General features: G+C 44.7%; 1 protein-coding gene across 1 annotated transcript in view; it reads left to right on the plus strand.

Moving 5' to 3' along the window:
* Positions 1 to 2709: 2709 nt before the first annotated feature.
* The window catches only part of NUP42 (nucleoporin 42), a 33768-nt gene continuing 15688 nt past the window's right edge, over positions 2710 to 20789 (plus strand). The window contains exons 1-4 of the mRNA XM_082258058.1: positions 2710 to 2925; positions 10991 to 11240; positions 16876 to 16970; positions 19498 to 19574. Coding sequence (XP_082114184.1) covers positions 2790 to 2925; positions 10991 to 11240; positions 16876 to 16970; positions 19498 to 19574 — 558 coding nt within the window. The 5' untranslated portion in view covers positions 2710 to 2789. The remainder of the gene's footprint in view (positions 2926 to 10990; positions 11241 to 16875; positions 16971 to 19497; positions 19575 to 20789) is intronic.

Genomic DNA, 20789 nt, shown 5'->3' on the forward strand with positions numbered 1-20789 from the left:
TCCGCTTCCCCATAGGGATGCATGGGGGATCCGATCAGATTCGCCTAAAAAACTGACAGGTGGATCTGATCGGATCGCTGGTGTGAAAGGACCCTTACTCACCTGTCAGTAGCCTCTAAATCGGGCTTCAGAGTAATGGGAAATTTAAATGCACATCCAAATCTACCCCAAGGCTAGGTTTACACTTCTGGGTGTAAGAATCGCAGTGATTCCCACAACTACTTGCAGTGAAAACGCACTGTTCTGCAGAAACACGCGGGGCTGCCATTCATTCTGAATGGCACCCCCACGCATGTAAAATTGCAGTGCGTGTGCGGCTACTGCAGGGAAATTGCATGGTCAAAAAGACTGGGATTTCCCCGCAGCTACATTTCTGAAACTGTGCATGCAACTTTTTTTTGCAGCCCCAAATACGGCACACACAAAACACATAGGTGTGAACCTAGTGTAACTGTATGGAATGTGTAAACGAATGCCCCGTACACACGTTCAGATTATCTGAAGACTTTTGTCTGTAGACTTACCAAAACCATATAATATGAGGTCAAACCTAAACACTTTCAATTTGTATGCAATCCGGCAGGCCCTTGCACTACATAGAAAAGGTAAATCTGAAGACAAAAGTCTTCAGATAATCTGCACTTGTGTACGGGGCATTAGAGCATACAATTGGACAGTACAAACATTGTAATTCTATTTCCACACAGCACTCAACTCTATCCAGAGGGCACAGATTGAGTTTCCCTTCATTCTACACCCTAATCTACCCAGTACCCCCCACCTTACTCCACTCTGCACCCTACTCCACCGAGCACCCGTCACACTGCACCCAGCACCCTTTACCTTACTCCAAACTGCACCCTACTCCATCCAGTACCCCCTGCTCTGCACCCTACTCCACCCAGTAACCCTCAGCTTACTCCACCGAGCACCCCTCACTCTGCACCCTACTCCACCGAGCAACCCAGTACCCTTCACCTTACTCCACTGCACCCAGTATCCCTCACTCTGCACCCTACTCCTCAACTTACTCTACCGAGCACCCCTCACCATCCAGTACCCCTCACCTTACGCCACTCTGTACCCTACTCCACCAAGTGCCCCCCACTCTACACCCTAATCTACCCAGTACCCCTCACCTTACTCCACTCTGCACCCTACTCCACCGAGCACCCGTCACACTGCACCCTTTACCTTACTCCACTCTGCCCCCTACTCCACCCAGTACCCCCTGCTCTGCACCCTACTCCACCCAGTAACCCTCAGCTTACTCAACCAAGCACCCCTCACTCTGCACCCTACTCCACCGAGCAACCCACTCCACCCAGTACCCCTCACCTTACTCCACCCTGTATCCTACTCCACCAAGTGCCCCCCACTCTGCACCCTAATCCACCTGGTACCCCTTACTCTGCTTCCCTCACCCTACTCCACTCTGCACCATACTCTAATGAGCACACCTCAGTCTGCATCCCTAACCTTTCTTCACCAAGCACCCCTCACTCTGCTTCGTACTCCACCCAGCACCCTACCCTACTCCTCTGAGCACCCCTCACCTTACTCCACCCAGCACCCCTCACCTTACTTCACTGAGCACCCCCAACCTTACTTCCCTCTGCACCTTACTCCTCTCAGCGCCCCTCACTCTGCACCATACTCCACCCAGTACCCCTCACTCTGCACCCTACCCCACCCAGTACCCCTCACTCTGCACCCTACCCCACCCAGTACCCCTCAATTTACTCCATTCTGCTCCCTACTCCACCCAGTACCCCTCACTCTGCATCCTACCTCACCCAGCACCCCTCACCTTACTTCACTGAGCACCCCAACCTTACTTCCCTCTGCACCTTACTCCTCTCAGCGCCCCTCACTCTGCACCCTACTCTACCCAGTACCCCTCACTCTGCATCCTACCTCACCCAGTACCCCTCACCTTACTCTATTTTGCACCCTACTCCACCCAGTACCCCTCACTCTGCACCCTACTCCAACCAATGCCCCTCACTCTGCACCCTACCCCACCCAGTACCCCTAACTCTGCACCCTACCCCACCCAGTACCCCTCAATTTACTACATTCTGCTCCCTACTCCACCCAGTACCCCTCACTCTGCATCCTACCCCACCAAGTACCTCTCACCTTACTCTATTTTGCACCCTACTCCACCCAGTACCCCTCACTCTGCACCCTACTCCAACCAATGCCCCTCACTCTGCACCCTACTCCAACCAATACCCCTAACTCTGCACCCTACTCTACCCAGTAACCCTCACTCTGCACCCTACTCTACCCAGTAACCCTCACTCTGCATCCTACTCTACCCAGTAACCCTCACTCTGCATCCTACTCTACCCAGTAACCCTCACTCTGCATCCTATTCCACCCAGTAACCCTCACTCTGCATCCTATTCCACCCAGTAACCCTCACCTTACTCCATTCTGCACCCTACTCCAACCAGTACCCCTGACTCTGTACCCCTCACTCTACTCCATTCTGCTCCACCCAGAACCCCTCACTCTGCTCCCAAAACCTTACACCTCCCAGCTCCCCACTCTATCCAGCACCCTATTCCAGACTAGCCCAATGCACAGTTCTGTAGTTGCCCCCTCCCTCTATCACACATTACTTCTCCTTCCTGAGTTTGCTGTGACTGAAGCCACAGCCACACACTGTATAGCACGGTAGGCCCCGCCCTCCACTAACGTCACTTCCTCCGTTCACATGCCGGGTAAACGGTCCGGTAGTCAGGGCTCTCCCGGGTGGTCTGTGGCTGATAGCGGGAACGATGGCGATCTGCAGCTTCTTTCTACAGGGCCGGTGCCGGTACGGAGATCGATGCTGGAACGAACATCCGAGAGGAGGAGGAGGAGGAGGAGGAGGCCGACAGGAGCAGAGCCGTTATCACTACCAGCAGCCCCCGGGTGAGAGTCTGTGTATTCTTCCCTGTCATTAGCAGTGTGACAACACTCTTCACCCTGCAGTGACGTCAGAGAAGCGTTGTCACCCTATGCACACACCGGTCATTTCATGTGTTGTTATGGGGGACACCATTCCAGAGATTTCCTCTCATTTCCTGTTCCAATAACAACCTTATCACCAGACAGGAAGTGAGGGGATTCTTCTCTGTAGTAGATTAGTGGGGACCATATCTGTCGGTGTTCCTGGTGCAGATTTCCCCTCACTTCCTGTATAGTCACATTGTTGATAGCAGGACAGGAAGTGAGGGGAAATCTCTGTACCAGGCAGGACATTCCATAAAATACTCACACCTGCTGGTTCATAATTCTCCAGGGAATGAACACCAACAGCGCATGCACAGCGCCATTTACATTTCCAGCACAGTGTCTGTGTACAGGAATAAATGAGTGACATCATCCTGCACTGTCCAATCAAGAAGCCAACATCGGATCGTTGGAGAATAGCATTCTTGACCGCGTGTGGAAGTCGAGGGGGGGCACGGGCAACCTGCGCGTGTGGAAGTCGGGGGGGGGGGGGGGTTGGGCGACCTGCGCATGGAAGCCAGGGTGGGGGTTGTGGTGGGCGATCTGCTCGTGGAAGTCGGGGGGGTTGGGCAACCTGCGCATGGAAGTCAGGGGGGGAGGCACGGGCGACCTGCGCGTGGAAGTCGGGGGGGGGCTTGTGGTGGGCGACCTGCGCGTGGAAGTCGGGGGGGGGGGGTTGTGGTGGGTGACCTGCGCGTGGAAGTCGGGGGGGGGGGTTGTGGTGGGTGACCTGCGTGTGGAAGTCGGGGGGGGGGGCGGCGGCGACCTGCGTGTGGAAGTCGGGGGGGGGGGGTTGGGCGACCTGCACGTGGAAGTCGGAGTGGCTGCGACCTGCGCGTGGAAGCCAGCGGGGGGGGGGGGGGTGGTTGACCTGTGCGTGGAAGCCAGCGGGGGCGATTTGTGCAGAAAGACAGACTGAAAATCGCATCAGTAGAAAATTCTCATTAAGGCTCACTTCACACTAGCCCACTCCAAAGTTGTGTGGTTTTCAGTGCATCTTTGGAGTCCGATTCAGATTTGAAGGGAGTTGGATAAGATTTTTACACTCTCTGGCATTGAAGCCGTGTCAAAGTCAGATCTAAGTAGTGCAGGAACCTTTTCTGAAGTTGCAGCGACTTCAGTAGTGTCGGTTGGAACGGCTCCCATAGAGATACATAGCATCTCGCATGTCCTGCGACTTTGAGCCTAAAACCACAAAGGTATTCACCCGCAATCTCATCCCTGAATCGCAGTGTGATTTCTGCACGCATATTTTTAAACCCAGGCCTAAAGTAAAACTATAGGCAAAACTTTTTCTTTTCATTTTGGATAGAGTAAGGGAGGGTTCTAACCCCTGTGAAAAAATGTTTTCGCCATCTGTGTCCTATTGGAGATTTCTCTCCATTTCCTGTCCCATAGCCAAACAGGAAGTGAGAAATCCCTGCAAATTAAGGGAATTCCTTGGGGGGGCCCCAGGTCACCAGAGCTAGTGTCCCCATCGGAAGATTTCCCCTCTATTATTTTTCTTGGGACAACCCAAAATTCAGGATTTACTTTAATTTTCAATGAGAATGGTTAGTTAACAAATAGAGAGGGGTGACTCTCCTTAAAGCGGAGTTCCACCCAAAAATGGAACTTCCGCTTTAGGTATTCTAACCCCCTGACATGCCACATTTGGCATGTCATTTTTTTGGGGGGGGGGGGGAGCGGGTACCTAGTTTTGACAGGTACCCGCTCCCACTTCCGCTCGGAGCGGCGCGGCGCCCTGAACGGAAGTTCTCCTCTCCCCCCTCCCTCTCTGCAATCTTCTGGGACATGTCAGAGGTCCCAGAAGATTGCCGGCCAATCAAGACGCGCAGCGCGACTCGCGCATGCGCAGTGGTTACCCGGCTGTGAAGCCGCAAACTGTCACAGCCGGGTGCCCACAGCAGTGGTGCCAAGGGAGAGGATTGAGGCTTCGGGTGGCCGCATCGCTGGACCGTTGGACAGGTGAGTTAAATGGCTGGAACTCCGCTTTAATGGGGGCACAGACAGCCCTAAAAACTAGCTGATGTTCTAATCTCTATACTCTATACAAGACAAAAAAAAGTTTTGCCTTTAGTTATGTCCATCAATTTAACAGTTTCAAAAACATTTACATACAGTGTCTTGCAAAAGTATTCACCCCCTTGACTTTTTACCTATTTTGTTACATTACAGCCTTATGTTCAATGTTTTGTAAATCTGAATTTTATGTGATGGATCAGAACACAATAGTCTAAGTTGGTGAAGTGAAATGAGAAAAATATATACATGAAACTATTTTTAAAAAATAGAAAACAGAAAATTTGCATGTGCGTATGTATTCAACCCCTTTGTTATGAAGCCCATAAAAAGCTCTGGTGCAACCAATTACCTTCAGAAGTCACATCATTAGTGAAATGATGTCCCCCTGTGTGCAATCTAAGTGTCACATGATCTGTCATTACATAGACACACCATTTTTGAAAGGCCCCAGAGGCTGCAACACCTAACCAAGAAGCACCACTAACCAAACACTGCCATGAAGACCAAGGAACTCTCCAAACAAGTAAGGGACAATGTTGTTGAAAAGTACAAGTCAGGGTTAGGTTATAAAAAACTATCCAAATATTTGATGATCCCCAGGAACATCATCAAATCTATCATAACCATATGGAAAGAACATGGCACAACAGCAAACCTGCCAAGAAGGCCGCCCACCAAAACTCACGGAACGGGCAAGGAGGGCATTAATCAGAGAGGCAGCACAGACCTAAGGTAACCCTGGAGGAGCTGCAGAGTTCCACAGCAGAGACTGGAGTATCTGTACATAGGACGACAATAAGCCGTACGCTCCATAGAGTTGGGCTTTATGGCCGAGTGGCCAGAAGAAAGCCATTACTTTCAGCAAAAAACAAAATGGCACATTTTTGAGTTTGCGAAAAGGCATGTAGGAGACTCCCAAAATGTATGGAGGAAGGTGCTCTGGTCTGATGAGACTACAATTGAACTTTTCGTCCATCAAAGAAAACGCTATGTCTGGCGCAAACCCAACACATCACATCACCCAAAGAACACCATCCCCACAGTGAAACATGGTGGTGACAGCATCATGCTGCGGGGATGTTTTTCAGCACTCGGGACTGTGAAACAGGTCAGAGTTGAGGGAAAGATGGATGGTGCTAAATTCAGGGATATTCTTGAGCAAAACCTGTACCACTCTGTGCGTGATTTGAGGCTAGGACGGAGGTTCACCTTCCAGCAGGACAATGACCCCAAACACACTGCTAAAGCAACACTTGAGTGGTTTAAGGAGAAACATGTAAATGTGTTTGAATTGCCTAGTCAAAGCCCAGACTTCAATCCAAAAGAAAATCTGTGGTCAGACTTAAAGATTGCTGTTCACAAGCGCAAACCCTCCAACTTGAAGGAGCTGGAGCAGTTTGCAAGGAGGAATGGGAAAAAATCCCAATGGTAAGATGTGGCAAGCTCATAGAGACTTATCCAAAGCAACTTGGAGCTGTGATTGCCGCAAAAGGTGGCTCTACAAAAGTATTGACTTTAGGGGGGTGAATAGTTATGCACATTGACTTTTTCTGTTATTTTGTCTTATTTGTTTGCGTCACAATAAAAAAAAAAAAAAAAAAAAAAAACATTTTAAAGTTGTGGGCATGTTCTGTAAATGATGCAAATCCTCAAACAATCCATGTTATTTCCCGGTTGTGAGGCAACAAAACACGAAAAATACCAAGGGGGTGAATACTTTTGCAAGGCACTGTACCTGACGCGTGTCAGGATTGCGAACTGTCACATTTGCGTAAACTCTCAACCAGACTGTCAAACCAACAAATGGCTGGCGTCATAACTGACCACATGTGGCAGTTGCAGATCAAACGGAGTCTAAAGCCCCGTACACACGTACCGATTGTCGGCTGTAAATATTCGGCCGACGACCGATCGGCCGATTGTAGGCTTGTTAGTATGATGCTTCCGACAGCGCATTTTCAGTCGAACAGAATCTGTCCTGCAGGCATTAAAATTTTTGTTGGCCAACACCAGAACGGCCGATTGTTCGCCAGTCAGTACAGAATTCGGCCGACAGACAGCAGATTAGCAAGACTGGGCATGCTCAGAAAAGAAAAAAGACAAGGAAAGTTAACCATCACATGACATCACTTCTGCAGTCGACAGCCCTGGACAAAAGACGGCCGATCATTCGGCCGACGATCAGTACGTGTGTACGGGGCTTAATGCTGGCCATACACTATACGAAAAATCGTTCAAACTCATTTTTGAAAAATGAACACTCGGGTGTAAGACTAAAAATAGTGCCATCATGTAATGACCGATCGTTTAATGGACGTAAATGAATCCATTTATTGCTTGTTTTTTTCACATTTACCTAGTACAAACAGTTTGGACCAGAAACACATTAACCTTTCAACCAATCGTTCATTCAGCAGAAAATTTCCAAACTTGTCCTTTGTTTTTTTTGGCTCAAAAACGCCAAAACTGATTACCGATTTGTGCCCATTAACTGGGCGAAAAACTATCAAACTGTCCAAATGACCGAATTTCTGCCAATTTTTCGTATAGTGTATGGCCAGCATAAGATGGCAGCTTTCTTGCCTAAAAAAAGATGGAAGGGTTTAGTTCCACTTTAGGGGGGAGCAGAATGCTGCTCAACTTCATGAATTTCCCCCCACAGCCCTGGGCCTCGTTAACACAAGTGTAGTACAGTTCAGAACCATGTGAGGGCGGTGTTTGCCAGCACTGGAATACACAGGCAGACAGTCCCATTATTGTCAATTGGGATACAACAGCTGCACAAACACAACCCTTGCTCCCAGTTTGACAGCCGTGAGGGTGCGAGGCTCTTAATGCAGACAGTGCTGTCAATTTGGGACCGGTGGTTGTCCATTCAGCGGCTGCATCTCAAGTGACAATAATGGGACTGCCTGCACAGGGATGCGTGGAACGCCTACTGTATGCAGGTACACAGCCCTCCATGGGTGTACACTGTATTACAACCATGTGAATGAGGCCTTGGAGAAACAAATACAGCCAGTGATGATGAATGCCAACGCAGATGTTGTATCCCCAAACAGTCTCATTTTGAATGTAGCATTTAAAGCGATTCTAAAGGATGTTTTTTTTTTTTTTTTTTTTAATATATCAACTTACCTGCTCTGTGTAATGTTTTTTTACAGAGCAGCCCAGATCCCCTGCTGGTGCTCCTGCTGTACAGCTAGTGACCCCGTAGGAAGCCACTTCCTATAGGGGCTCCAGAGCCCCACTGCCGCCTCACAGGATTTGATTGACAGCTGCGAGAACAGCTCCTGCTCCTATCAGTCTGCCCAGTGAGGAGGGAGACAGCCACTGCTCTCATGCACATCGCTGGATCGAGATCAGGCTCAGGTAAGTATTAGGGGGGCTGGGAGCAGCACGGAGGTTTTTTTACTTTAATGCAGAGAATGCATTAAGGTAAAAAAACTTCAGCCTTTAGAACCACTTTAATAGGATGTAGCAACTGACCATTATTTGACTTTCATCTTAATTTAAGGTAGTGGAAGTACAGAAATGGGCTCAGAGAAAGTGCACTTTGTGAAAACAGAGAGAAAGGTGCATGCATACATTTGAGGATGGATTAAAGTTATTTGAGGAGTAGATGGGAAGAGGGCTGAGTGAATGTAAAGAAAGGAAGGGTTCATTGAAGGAGTCTTCTCACCCGCAGGAACAGGTGTTCTTATTCTCCATTTATAGGTCGCTCAGACTGGGATTTAAACTTTATTGTAATTTTGGATAGACTAGGGATTGGTTATAACCACCTTTTTTTCCATTTACGCCTCTTGTTGGAGATTTAGGTTCTGTTCATGCTAAAGCGACTTGTCATGCGACTTAAAATTGCAGCGACTTTGAAAAGGTTTCTGCACTACTTCGATGCGACTTGTAAAGTGTAAAGCAATATCAAAGTTGCATTGGAAATCGTGTGATTTTGGAGCCGCACAAGTATGAATGAAGCCTTACCTGTCTGTCCTGTAGATGCAACAGGATGTGAGAAGAAATATCTCCAAAGTGAGGGAAAACACTCCTAAAAAACACAAGAACTTCTTTTGGGCGAAAGGTGTCCCGCGATTCTGCTTGCGCAATTTTACCGCGATTCGTCGGGTGACAATTGCAGCAAAATTGCACCGATTTTCGGGTGCCATAGGAAGTGACAAGGATTGCACAGGTGTCCCACAATTTGCCATGATTTGACGCTAAGATGTGAACAGGCTCTAAGTCTTTAAGGGGTTAAACTGACCTCAGTTACAGATCCGAATTCATCCCTTGATCCAAAAGAACCAAATGATACAATGTTTCTATTTATCTCTCAGCGCTGAGCAATGTTGATAAACATTTGCGGGCTGCTATTTATTTATTTATTTTTTGGACAGCTCTGAGCAGACAATGGCTCTGCAATGAATTGTGGAAATGCTGGATTAAGATCGTGAGGGGGGTTGAATCGAGATTGCAATTTTTGAACAACTAATCGTGCAGCTCTACTCTTGGGTATTTTCTTTTTTTTTTTTTATAGATATCCACGTTTTTAATTTTTGCAACAAGGCAGCAGGGATACTTAGTGTTAGGGGATGCTTTATGTTTCTTGGGCACACTGTTTAGGTTGGGGACGGTGAAAATCTCCCTTGTTTTTGGCTCTGAATACTAGCAAGGATGCGCATGCATGTGGTTTTGTAATTCTGTATGGCTATGAAGGAACTCCCTGCATGCTTTGCACACAAATCCTAGTTTTTGCCACAGGCACAGGTTTAACCACTTACCCCAAATGGATGTAGCCGTACGTCCTTGGGGTTTAGTGGTAATACCAGGATGATGCCTGCGCCTACAGGCATCATCCCAGTATCATTCTTTGCAGCCGGCGATTCAGTTTCAGGCGGAAGTGATCTTAGTTGCTAATTGGCCATTTCTGCAGGTGGTGGAAGGGGGCCCCACTCCCTTCCTGCGGTCACCGCCACCTCTCCTGGTCTCTCCGGTCCCATTGCAGAGGCCAGGAGCATTGCGGCGATTGCTGCCTGTTACAGAGAGAGGAACTGACACCATTCCCCTCTCCGTAACCCTGGAAACCAGGAGCGACGAGTATTTGTCACTTCCGGTTCCGCTCCCTTGTTTACCTGTCCACCAGAGAAGCAGCCGATCGGACCGATCTTGTTCTGATCGGCTGCATGGGGGGCCAGAGGAGAGATTTGGGGTTTATTAGACCAATCTCTCCATAAAGAGGACCTGTCAGGACCCATGCTATCACAAGGGATGTTGTTCATGCCTTGTAATAGCAATAAAGTTATTACAAAAAAATAAAACCGTGTAAAAAAAAAAAAAAAAATGTAAGTGCCCGCATCCCACCGTGCTTACATGCAAATGCGAACGCATACGTTACTCCCGCAGTCATATGTAAACAGTGATTGCACCACACGTGCAGTATTGTCGTGAACGTCAGAGCGAGAGCAATAATTCTAGCGCCAGACCTCCTGTACAACTCTAAAATGGTAATCTTTAAAGGCGTTTAAAGCGTCGCCTATGAAGAATTTTAAGCACCGTAGTTTGCCGCCATTCCACGGGCAAACGCAATTTTAAAGAATGACATGTTGGGTTATTTATTTACGTAACATCATCTTTTACATTATACAAAAAAATTGGGCTATCTTTACTGTTTTGTTTTTTTTTCCCCAAAAAAATTGCGTTTGAAAAAATCGCTGCGCAAATATTGTGTGAAATAAATTGCAACATACACCATTTTATTCTATAGGGTCTGGGCTAAAAAAAAAAAAAAAAAATGTAATATTTGGGGGTTCTAGCAAAAAAGAGTTGATTTTTACACGTAAGAGCGAAGTGTCATATACTGTGTGTGTGTATATATATATATATATATATATATATATATATATATATATATATATAATATAATATAATATATTAAATTTTCTCTTTTTTTTTTTTTTTTCCAAAGCTGGTTCCAGAACATGGACATCATCCAACCAGAGATATGTACAGCCTTCTAATTTTTCCAAGTCTACGACGTGGTCCAGAGATACCAGCCAGACATCATATGCACCACATTCTGATTCCCAGGATAATAGAAGCAGAAATTACAATTCCGGCTCCTCTGCAGCATCCTACTCTGCCCAAAATCGCTTTTCTACTCTCTCCTCCCAGGATCATTCCAAAGACGCCCAATCAGACAAAGATGGAAGCCTCTTGTGAGTAACTTCATTGTTTATTCTTTGTTGTTAGTGTTTATGTATTTTTTTTTTTTTGCTAAGGGCTCTTTCACACGGCCGCTCCGTGTGTCCGCAAATCATACTATTTTTTTGCGGATGATTTGCGGACATAATGTAAGTGAATGGCACTGCGGATGTCAGCGGAATACCATCCGCTGACATCCGATTTTCCTCCTTTCAGTTCTGTTCCGTTTTTTGGAACGGAACAGGACCCTATTTTTCCTCCGTTCAAAAAACGGAAAGGAAGGAAAATCGGATGTCAGCGGTGTCATCCGCTGACATCCGCAATGCCCATAGACTTACATTATGTCCGCATATCATCCGCAAACGGATGGGATGATATGCGGGCACATGGAGCGGATGACAGAAATGTTATCCGCTCCGTGGAAAAAAAAAAAAAAGTCCCGCAGCGGACTAAAGTAGCGGAGCGGCCGTGTGAAAGAAGCCTAATGGTTACAGCAGGGTGACCTGTATTGTAATGCTTCAGCAGAAGAAATCTACTTATTGAAGTTACACCAAATGATTTCCTTATTCTCCACATATCCACTCCTTGTACTCTGTTTTTCATGAAATAATTTCCTACTGCGTTTTTCTGCCTCCTTGTAATGTCCTCTAAAAGATCCCAAACCTCTCCTTTTCCCCTTTGCTTCCATTTGTTTGGAAAAAGTAGTGCATGCTAGGTGCCGACAGGTGCCCTTTTCTATGCACACTAGAAATCCCATACTCCCTAGTCCATCTCGGAGGGGCAAGAGAGGATGGCCACATTTCTACATACAGTGGTACCATGAAGAACAAGTGTAGCCACCCCAGAAAATCAGATCACAGATGTGATTTAAAGGAATTTGGAGGAGGATACTAAACCATAGTTTAGTGTCCCCTTAACCAGATGCTGACCACCCCACGTACATTTACTGTGGCAGAGCAGCCCCTCTGGGCAGAATCACATACCTATGCGTGATTCTGCACTTCCGGGTCTGGGGCGCGCTGCTGGCGACCCGCTCCCACTTTGATTGGACACAGCGGGAGGGAGCCAATCAGCAGCTCTATGTAAACAATGCAAATCGCCGTTTTGTGGCAAGCGAAGGCTATGTTCCTGCTAAGCAGGGACACAGATCTCTGCCTTCCCACAGTACAAGCCCCCCCACAGATAGGAAGCACACCCTAGGAACACATTTAAAGTCTTTGATCACCCCTGGTGATAACCCCTTCCCAGCCAGTGTCATTAGAACAATGACCTGCATAATATTCAGAACGGATCACTGTATTAGTGTCACTGGTCCCCAAATAGTGTCAAAAGTGTCAGTTAGGTGTCCGATTTGTCTGCCGCAATATCGCAGTCCCGCTATAAGTCGCTGATCACTGCCATTACTGGTAGACACTATATATATACATATACTTTTGCGCAAACCAATCAATATACGCTTATTGGGATTTTTTTTACCAAATATATGTAGTAGAATACAAATTGGCCTAAATTGGTGAAGAATTAGATTTTTTTTTTTTGGATATGTTTTATAACAGAAAGTAAAAAACGTTTTTTTTTTTTTCAAAATTATCGTTTTTGTTTTTTTTTGTTTTTTTTTTGTTCAAAGCGCAAAAAATAAAAACTGCAGAGGTGATCAAATACCACCAAAAGAAAGCTCTATTTCTGGGGGGAAAAAAGGACATACATTTTTTTTGGGGTACAACATTGCGCGACCGCGCACTTCTCAGTTAAAGTAATGTGGTGCCGTTTCGCAAAAAGCGGCCTGGTCATGAAGGGGGGTAACGTGGAACTTCATACAAAAGGGGAAGTTCTGCTCTCCCCTCCCCCTTCACATTTGGTACTTTATTTTTTGGAGGGTGATTTTGACAGATACCTGCTCCCTCACTTCTGGTAAGAATGCTATGGCAATCTGAGCTCCCCCCTCATTCCCCCACAGCCTTCTGGGACACGTCACAGGTCCCAGAAAGCTGCTGGACCATATAGAAAGCGCAGCACAGCTCGCATATGCGCAGTGAGCAGCTAGCTGTGAAGCCGCAAGCAGTCACATCCGGCTGCCCATATTTAGTATACCAGCGCCAGGGACCAAAGCACTGTGAAGAAACCGGCCAGGTGAGGACATCACTGGATCCTGGGACAGGTCAGGTGAGTATCCTATTATTAAAACTCAGTAGCTACAGTTTTTGTAACAGCTGACTTTTATTTTTTTTCAAAAATGAATGAACAACCACTTTAATGATTAAGTGTGAGTAACCTCAGATGGGCTCTGCCGTGTTTTTGATCAGCCGCAGACTACAACCAGTACTTTTTCACTATTTACTGACCTGAGCGTAGCAATATAGAAACTAATTGATTGCTGTTAATTATGATGTTTTACACATATTCCCTATATGCTTCACTAACTTGAAGACCCAGGTCTATTCTGACACTTTTTGTTTACATGTAAAAATCTATTTTTTTTAGAAAGTTACTTTGAACCCCAAATTTTTTAGCACAGGCCCTAGAGAATACAATGGTGGTCATTGCAATTTTTTTTATCTCACATTGGTTTTTGTGCAGTTTTTGAATGCAGTTTTTTGGGAAAAAATACACTTTAATGAATTTTATTGCAAAAAAAAACACAACATCTGTGTGTGTGTGTGTGTGTGTGTGTGTGTGTATGTGTATGTGTATATGTGTGTATATATATATATATATATATATATATTACACACACACACACACACACACACACACACACACACACACAGTGGGTACGGAAAGTATTCAGACCCCCTTAAATTTTTCACTCTTTGTTATATTGCAGCCATTTGCTAAAATCATTTAAGTTCATTCTTCTTCCTCATGAATGTACACATAGCACCCCATACTGACAGAAAAACACAGAATTGTTGACATTGTTGCAGATTTATTAAAAAAGAAAAACTGAAATATCACATGGTCCTAAGTATTCAGACCCTTTGCTCAGTATTTAGTAGAAGCCCCCTTTTGATCTAATACAGCCAGGAGTCTTTTTGGGAAAGATACAACAAGTCTTTCACACCTGGATTTGGGGATCCTCTGCCATTCCTCCTTGCAGATCCTCTCCAGTTCTGTCAGGTTGGATGGTAAACGTTGGTGGACAGCCATTTTTAGGTCTCTCCAGAGATGCTCAATTGGGTTTAAGTCAGGGCTCTGGCTGGGCCATTCAAGAACAGTCACGGAGTTGTTGTGAAGCCACTCCTTCGTTATTTTAGCTGTGTGCTTAGGGTCATTGTCTTGTTGGAAGGTAAACCTTCGGCCCAGTCTGAGGTCCAGAGCACTCTGGAGAAGGTTTTTGTCCAGGATATCCCTGTACTTGGCCGCATTCATCTTTCCCTCGATTGCAACCAGTCGTCCTGTCCCTGCAGCTGAAAAACACCCCTACAGCATGATGCTGCCACCACCATGCTTCACTGTTGGGACTGTATTGGACAGGTTATGAGCAGTGCCTGGTTTTCTCCACACATACCGCTTAGAATTAAGGCCAAAAAGTTCTATTTTGGTCTCATCAGACCAGAGAATCTTATTTCTCACCATCTTGGAGTCCTTCAGGTGTTTTTTTAGCAAACTCCATGCGGGCTTTCATGTGTCTTACACTGAGGAGAGGCTTTCGTCGGGCCACTCTGCCATAAAGCCCCGACTGGTGGAGGGTTGCAGTGATGGTTGACTTTCTACAACTTTCTCCCATCTCCTGACTGCATCTCTGGAGCTCAGCCACAGTGATCTTTGGGTTCTTCTTTACCTCTCTCACCAAGGCTCAGTTTGGCTGGACGGCCAGCTCTAGGAAGGGTTCTGGTCGTCCCAAACATCTTCCATTTGAGTGCAGCATAAATCTTTTTGTAACCTTGGCCAGATCTGTGCCTTGCCACAGTTCTGTCTCTGAGCTCTTCAGGCAGTTCCTTTGACCTCATGATTCTCATTTGCTCTGACATGCATTGTGATCTGGAAGGTCTTATATAGACAGGTGTGTGGCTTTCCTAATAAAGTCCAATCAGTATAATCAAACACAGCTGGACTCAAATGAAGGTGTAGAACCATCTCAAGGATGATCAGAAGAAATGGAAAGCACCTGAGTTAAGTATATGAGTGTCACAGCAAAGGGTCTGAATACTTAGGACCATGTGATATTTCAGTTTTTCTTTTTCAATAAATCTGCAACAATGTCAACAATTCTGTGTTTTTCTGTCAGTATGGGGTGCTATGTGTACATTCATGAGGAAGAAGAATGAACTTAAATGATTTTAGCAAATGGCTGCAATATAACAAAGAGTGAAAAATTTAAGGGGGTCTGAATACTTTCCGTACCCACTGTGTATGTATATATATATATATATACACATATATATTTTCTTTCTTGTATAAGCTGGTTAAGGGCAGCACACACGCATCAAAAAAAACAGATCCTTGCAAAGGTGCAAAGCAGACAACAGAGATCACCCCAACTCCAATGGTATAGAAAAACAAATCCACTCTATAAGGTGCTGCAGATTGGACTTTTTTATATGTATATATATATTCCCAATGTTTTGGTAAACTATAAAAGATGTTACACCGAGTAAATACCTAACATGTCACGCTTTAAAATAGCTTGGAATAGCAACAATCTATACAAAACTTAAAAATATCCTTAGGCAAAGCTTTAAAAAAGATTGAGTTACAAAGGGAGTTTGGCACTAGAATTATTGGTTTCGATATAACGATTACGGCGATTCCTTACATGTGTGGTGCAAACACCATTTACATATGCGTGCACGACCCTTAAATGCATGAGCACATGGGAACGCTTTACTTTTTTTTTTTTTTTTGTTTTATTGAAAAGGATTTTTTTTTTTTTTTGTTTTACTGTGTCCCTTTTTAATTTTTACTTCTATCACAAAAAAAATGTAAACATCCCTTGTGATAGAAATAAAGCATGACAGGTCCTCTTTATGGAAACATCTGGGGTCTATAAGACTCCAGCACTCTCCTCCACCTTTAAAGCATGAGATCAAAAAAACAAAACAGTCCAGTTAGGGCAGTGTCAATGCTTACCTGAGCCCCCTCTGGATCCAGCAATGTCCACGAGAGCCTTGCCTCTCTGAGGACTCGCACTCCTGATTGCCTTTTGTCAGACAGTGAGCCAATTAGCAGACGGAGATGGCGGGGCTGAGTTGTGGCTCTGTGTGTGAATGGTCACACAGAGCGCGCCTGCTTAGGTGCCCCCACAACAAGCTGCTTGCTGTGGGAGCACCTGGCCGGAGGGAGGAGCCAGGATCGCGGGCGTGGGACTTGAGAAGAGGAGGATCTGGGCTGCTCTGTGCAAAATCACTGCACAGAGCAGGCAAGTATAACATGTTTAATATTTTACACACAAAATAAAGGAAACAAGACTTTAATATTGCTTTAAGATAGCTCTGAAGAGCTTGTTTTTTGTTTGTTTTTTATGCCTAATAGGCTTGTTTGATTCACAAGATCACTTTAGATTGAGCTGTGATGAGGACGTTTTTTAGTGATGGCATAGACTAGAGACTTAAATCCTGTAGTAGTGGCACCGTGTGTCTTTTAACTGTCAAGGGAGTATTGGGTTAATAATCAGTAAAATAATCACTCTGGCCATTTTCCTTCACACAGTGAGGATATAAAACGTGACTTGGACGCCTGGGAATCTTCTGGGCAATGGATTTTCTCTATTTATTGCGTCAGCAAGGATACAAGAAATGTAACAGGTATTCCTACTATATAATGCTTGAGTTTAATTTTTTTTATGATGTAAGAAATTGATTATTCCCTTATAAAGCAAATTTAATTTTGAGTTTTACTAGGTAGTCCCTTTCCAGAAGAACTGTTCACGGTATGCTTAAACTGATATCTAAAACACCATTACTATTTTAACTTCCAGACAGCCTATTCCATTGGGCCCTCTAAAGGCCCATGCACACAGGTGTACACGTTACTGCATTCTGTAATTTATACGGATCTGCAGACAGAAGTATGGTATGGGTCCATTCATACTGCTCCATTTTGGTTCGCTGCATTTAGCTGCATAAGCCAAAGGAACCAGGATTAATGTCAGGTCCTCCTTTTAGTCCATATTTTCTGTTGTTTGCATGTAAACGTTCGTGCTAACATTCACGTCTGTTGTTTAATAGACTATGTGCACTGCCACTGCGCAGAAATGACATTCAAACAATTGTGCATAACCAACAGGCACTGTTTACATGCCAGCTTTGAACAAGTAATTCATCCAGCGATGCATTTTCTCCATGGCCTAGGCCTTTAGTCATTCAGAATGACCGAAGGCCAAGGTGATTATGTGCCACTGTTTTTTCACTTTGTTTCTAATGACTTGACTTGGAGCTTAGCCCCAGTAGCCAATAAGGTTTTGTTCATTGGACAGCAGAATGATGGGTGGGAATAGGCTCAAGGAGGTGAGACATACAGTCAGGTCCATAAATATATTGGGACATTGACACAATTCTAATCTTTTTGGCTCTATACACCACCACAATGGATTTGAAATTTAACAAGATGTGCTTTAATTTGAGGGTATTTACAACCAAATCAGGTGAACGGTGTAGGAATTACAACGGTTTGTATATGTGCCTCCCACTTTTTAAGGGACCAAAGGTAATGAGACAATTGGCTGTTCAGCTGTTCCATGGCCAGGTGTGTGTTATTCCCTCATTATCCCATTTACAAGGAGCAGATAAAAGGTCCAGAGTTAATTTAAAGTGTGCTATTTGCATTTGGAATCTGTTGCTGTCAACTCTCAATATGAGATCCAAAGAGCTGTCACTATCAGTGAAGCAAGCCATCATTAGGCTGAAAAACAAAACAAACCCATCAGCGAGATGGCAAAAACATCAGGTGTGGCCAAATCAACTGTTTGGAACATCCTTAAAAAGAAAGAACGCATCGGTGAGCTTAGCAACACCAAAAGACCCGGAAGACCACGGAAAACAACTGTGGTGGATCACCAAAGAATTCTTTCCCTGGTGAAGAAAACAACCTTCACAATAGTTGGCCAGATCAAGAACACTCTCCAGGAGGTAGGTGTATGTGTGTCAAAGTCAACAATCAAGAAAAGACTTCACCAGAGTGAATACAGAGGGTTCACCACAAGATATAAATCATTGGTGAGCCTCAAAAACCGGAAGGCCAGATTAGAGTTTGCCAAACAACATCTAAAAAAGCCTTCACAGTTCTGGAACAACATCCTATAGACAGATGAGACCAAGATCAACTTGTACCAGAGTGATGGGAAGAGAAGAGTATGGAGAAGAAAAAAGGAACTGCTCATGATCCAAAGCATACCATCAGTGAAGCATGGTGGTGGTAGTGTCATGGCGTGGGCATGTATGGCTGCCAATGGAACTGGTTCTCTTGTATTTATTGATGATGTGACTGCTGACAAAAGCAGCAGGATGAATTCTGAAGTGTTTCAGGCAATATTATCTGCTCATATTCAGCCAAATGCTTCAGAACTCATTGGACGGTGCTTCACAGTGCAGATGGACAATGACCCGAAGCATACTGCGAAAGCAACCAAAGAGTTTTTTAAGGGAAAGAAGTGGAATGTTATGCAATGGCCAAGTCAATTACCTGACCTGAATCCGATTGAGCATGCATTTCACTTGCTGAAGACAAAACTGAAGGGAAAATGCCCCAAGAACAAGCAGGAACTGAAGACAGTTGCAGTAGAGGCCTGGCAGAGCATCACCAGGGATGAAACCCCAGCGTCTGGTGATGTCTATGCGTTCCAGACTTCAGGCTGTAATTGACTGCAAAGGATTTGCAACCAAGTATTAAAAAGTGAAAGTTTGATTTATGATTGTTAATCTGTCCTATTACTTTTGGTCCCTTAAAAAGTGGGAGGCATACATACAAACTGTTGTAATTCCTACACCGTTCACCTGATTTGGATGTAAATACCCTCAAATTAAAGCTGAAAGTCTGCAGTTAAAGCACACCTTGTTTGTTTCATTTCAAATCCATTGTGGGGTATAGAGCCAAAAAGATTAGAATTTTGTCGATGTGCCATTATTTATGGACCTGACTGTAGTCCTGTGTTAGGGAAGTTGAGCCCTTTATAACAATGTTACAAATCAGTCACAAGGGCTCACCCATCTAGTTTTTCCATTGGTATTTAAAAAAAAAAAATTAAATGAAGTATTGTGTATAGTGTTTTTTTTTTTTTTGTTTTTGTTTTTTTTATCTTTTATGTTCACACTATTTGCATTTTGTATGTTACAGGGTTTGCAGATATTTCACCAGAAGAATTGCGCCTGGAATGTTACACAGCACGGGATTCTGGAAATATGCAGAACTATGTAAATGTCCTAATTTTGGTAGAATAGGGTTGATTTTGCACAGATAAATATCTTTGTTTATATCCCTTTTAAGGGCTTATTCACACCAGTGAATGCAGCCGCTGGTGTGTGGTAAGATCGTGGTATTGATACGTCACATGGTTTCAAATAGTACATGCATTGGTGCGAACTGGCCAGGCAGTATACAAGGCATTTTGCTTTGTCTTGTAGTAAGACCGCATACTTCTGCCACCTGCTGAAGTGATCGAGTGCCTAATTAGATACTCGGATCACTTCTGCATTAAGAAGAATCGCCAGGTGAAATGAATATGATGCCTGTTGGTGCACCCACCACCCTGGTATAACCACTTAAATCCAAGGACATACAGGAACGTCCATTTGGGGGAAGTGGTTAAAAATACCAAACATGTTATACTTACCTGCTTTGTGCAATGGTTTTGTACAGAGCAGCCCGATCCTCTTCTTTTGGGGTCTCTCACTGGCGCTCCAGGCCCTTCCTCTTTATCGGGTGCCCCCAAGAAAAGCCGCTTTCGCTGTCCAATGAGGAGAGAGACAGTGGCAGGAGCTCTTGTGCTCTTGTGCACATCGCTGGATCGGATGGTAAGGAAAATAGGTGGTCTGGGGGCAGCTGCTGCACAGAAGGTTTTTTTACTTTAATGCATAAACTGCATTAAGGTGCAAATCCTTAAGGCTTTATTTAGAACCACTTTAAAGCAACCTGTTAAGTATGAAAAAAAAGTTTTGTTTTGATTTTTTTAATTAAATGTTTAACCCCTTCTTAACCCTAAAATTACTCTAATCAGCCTTAATTAACTTCTTATTCTCCTCTATTATTTTCCTGCTGATTTATTTTTCACTTCTATTTTATAAACTATTAATACACTGAACAAAATTATAAACGCAACACTTGTTTTTGCCTCCATTTTTCATTAGCTGAGCTCAAAGATCTAAGACTTATTCTATTTACACAAAAGGCCTATTTCTCTCAAAAATTGTTCACAAATCAGTCTAAATCTGTGTTAGTGAGCACTTCTCCTTTGCCGAGATAATCCATCCACCTCACAGGTGTGGCATATCAAGATGCTGATTAGACAGCATGATTATTGCACAGGTGTGCCTTAGGCTGCCCACAATAAAAGGCAACTCTAAAATGTGCAGCTTTATCACACAGCACAATGCCACAGATTTCGCAAGTTTTGAGGGAGTGTGCAATTG

Source organism: Pelophylax lessonae, assembly GCF_965119305.1.
Source record: "Pelophylax lessonae genome assembly, chromosome: 5".
In the NCBI taxonomy this organism is placed as follows: Eukaryota; Metazoa; Chordata; class Amphibia; order Anura; family Ranidae; genus Pelophylax; species Pelophylax lessonae.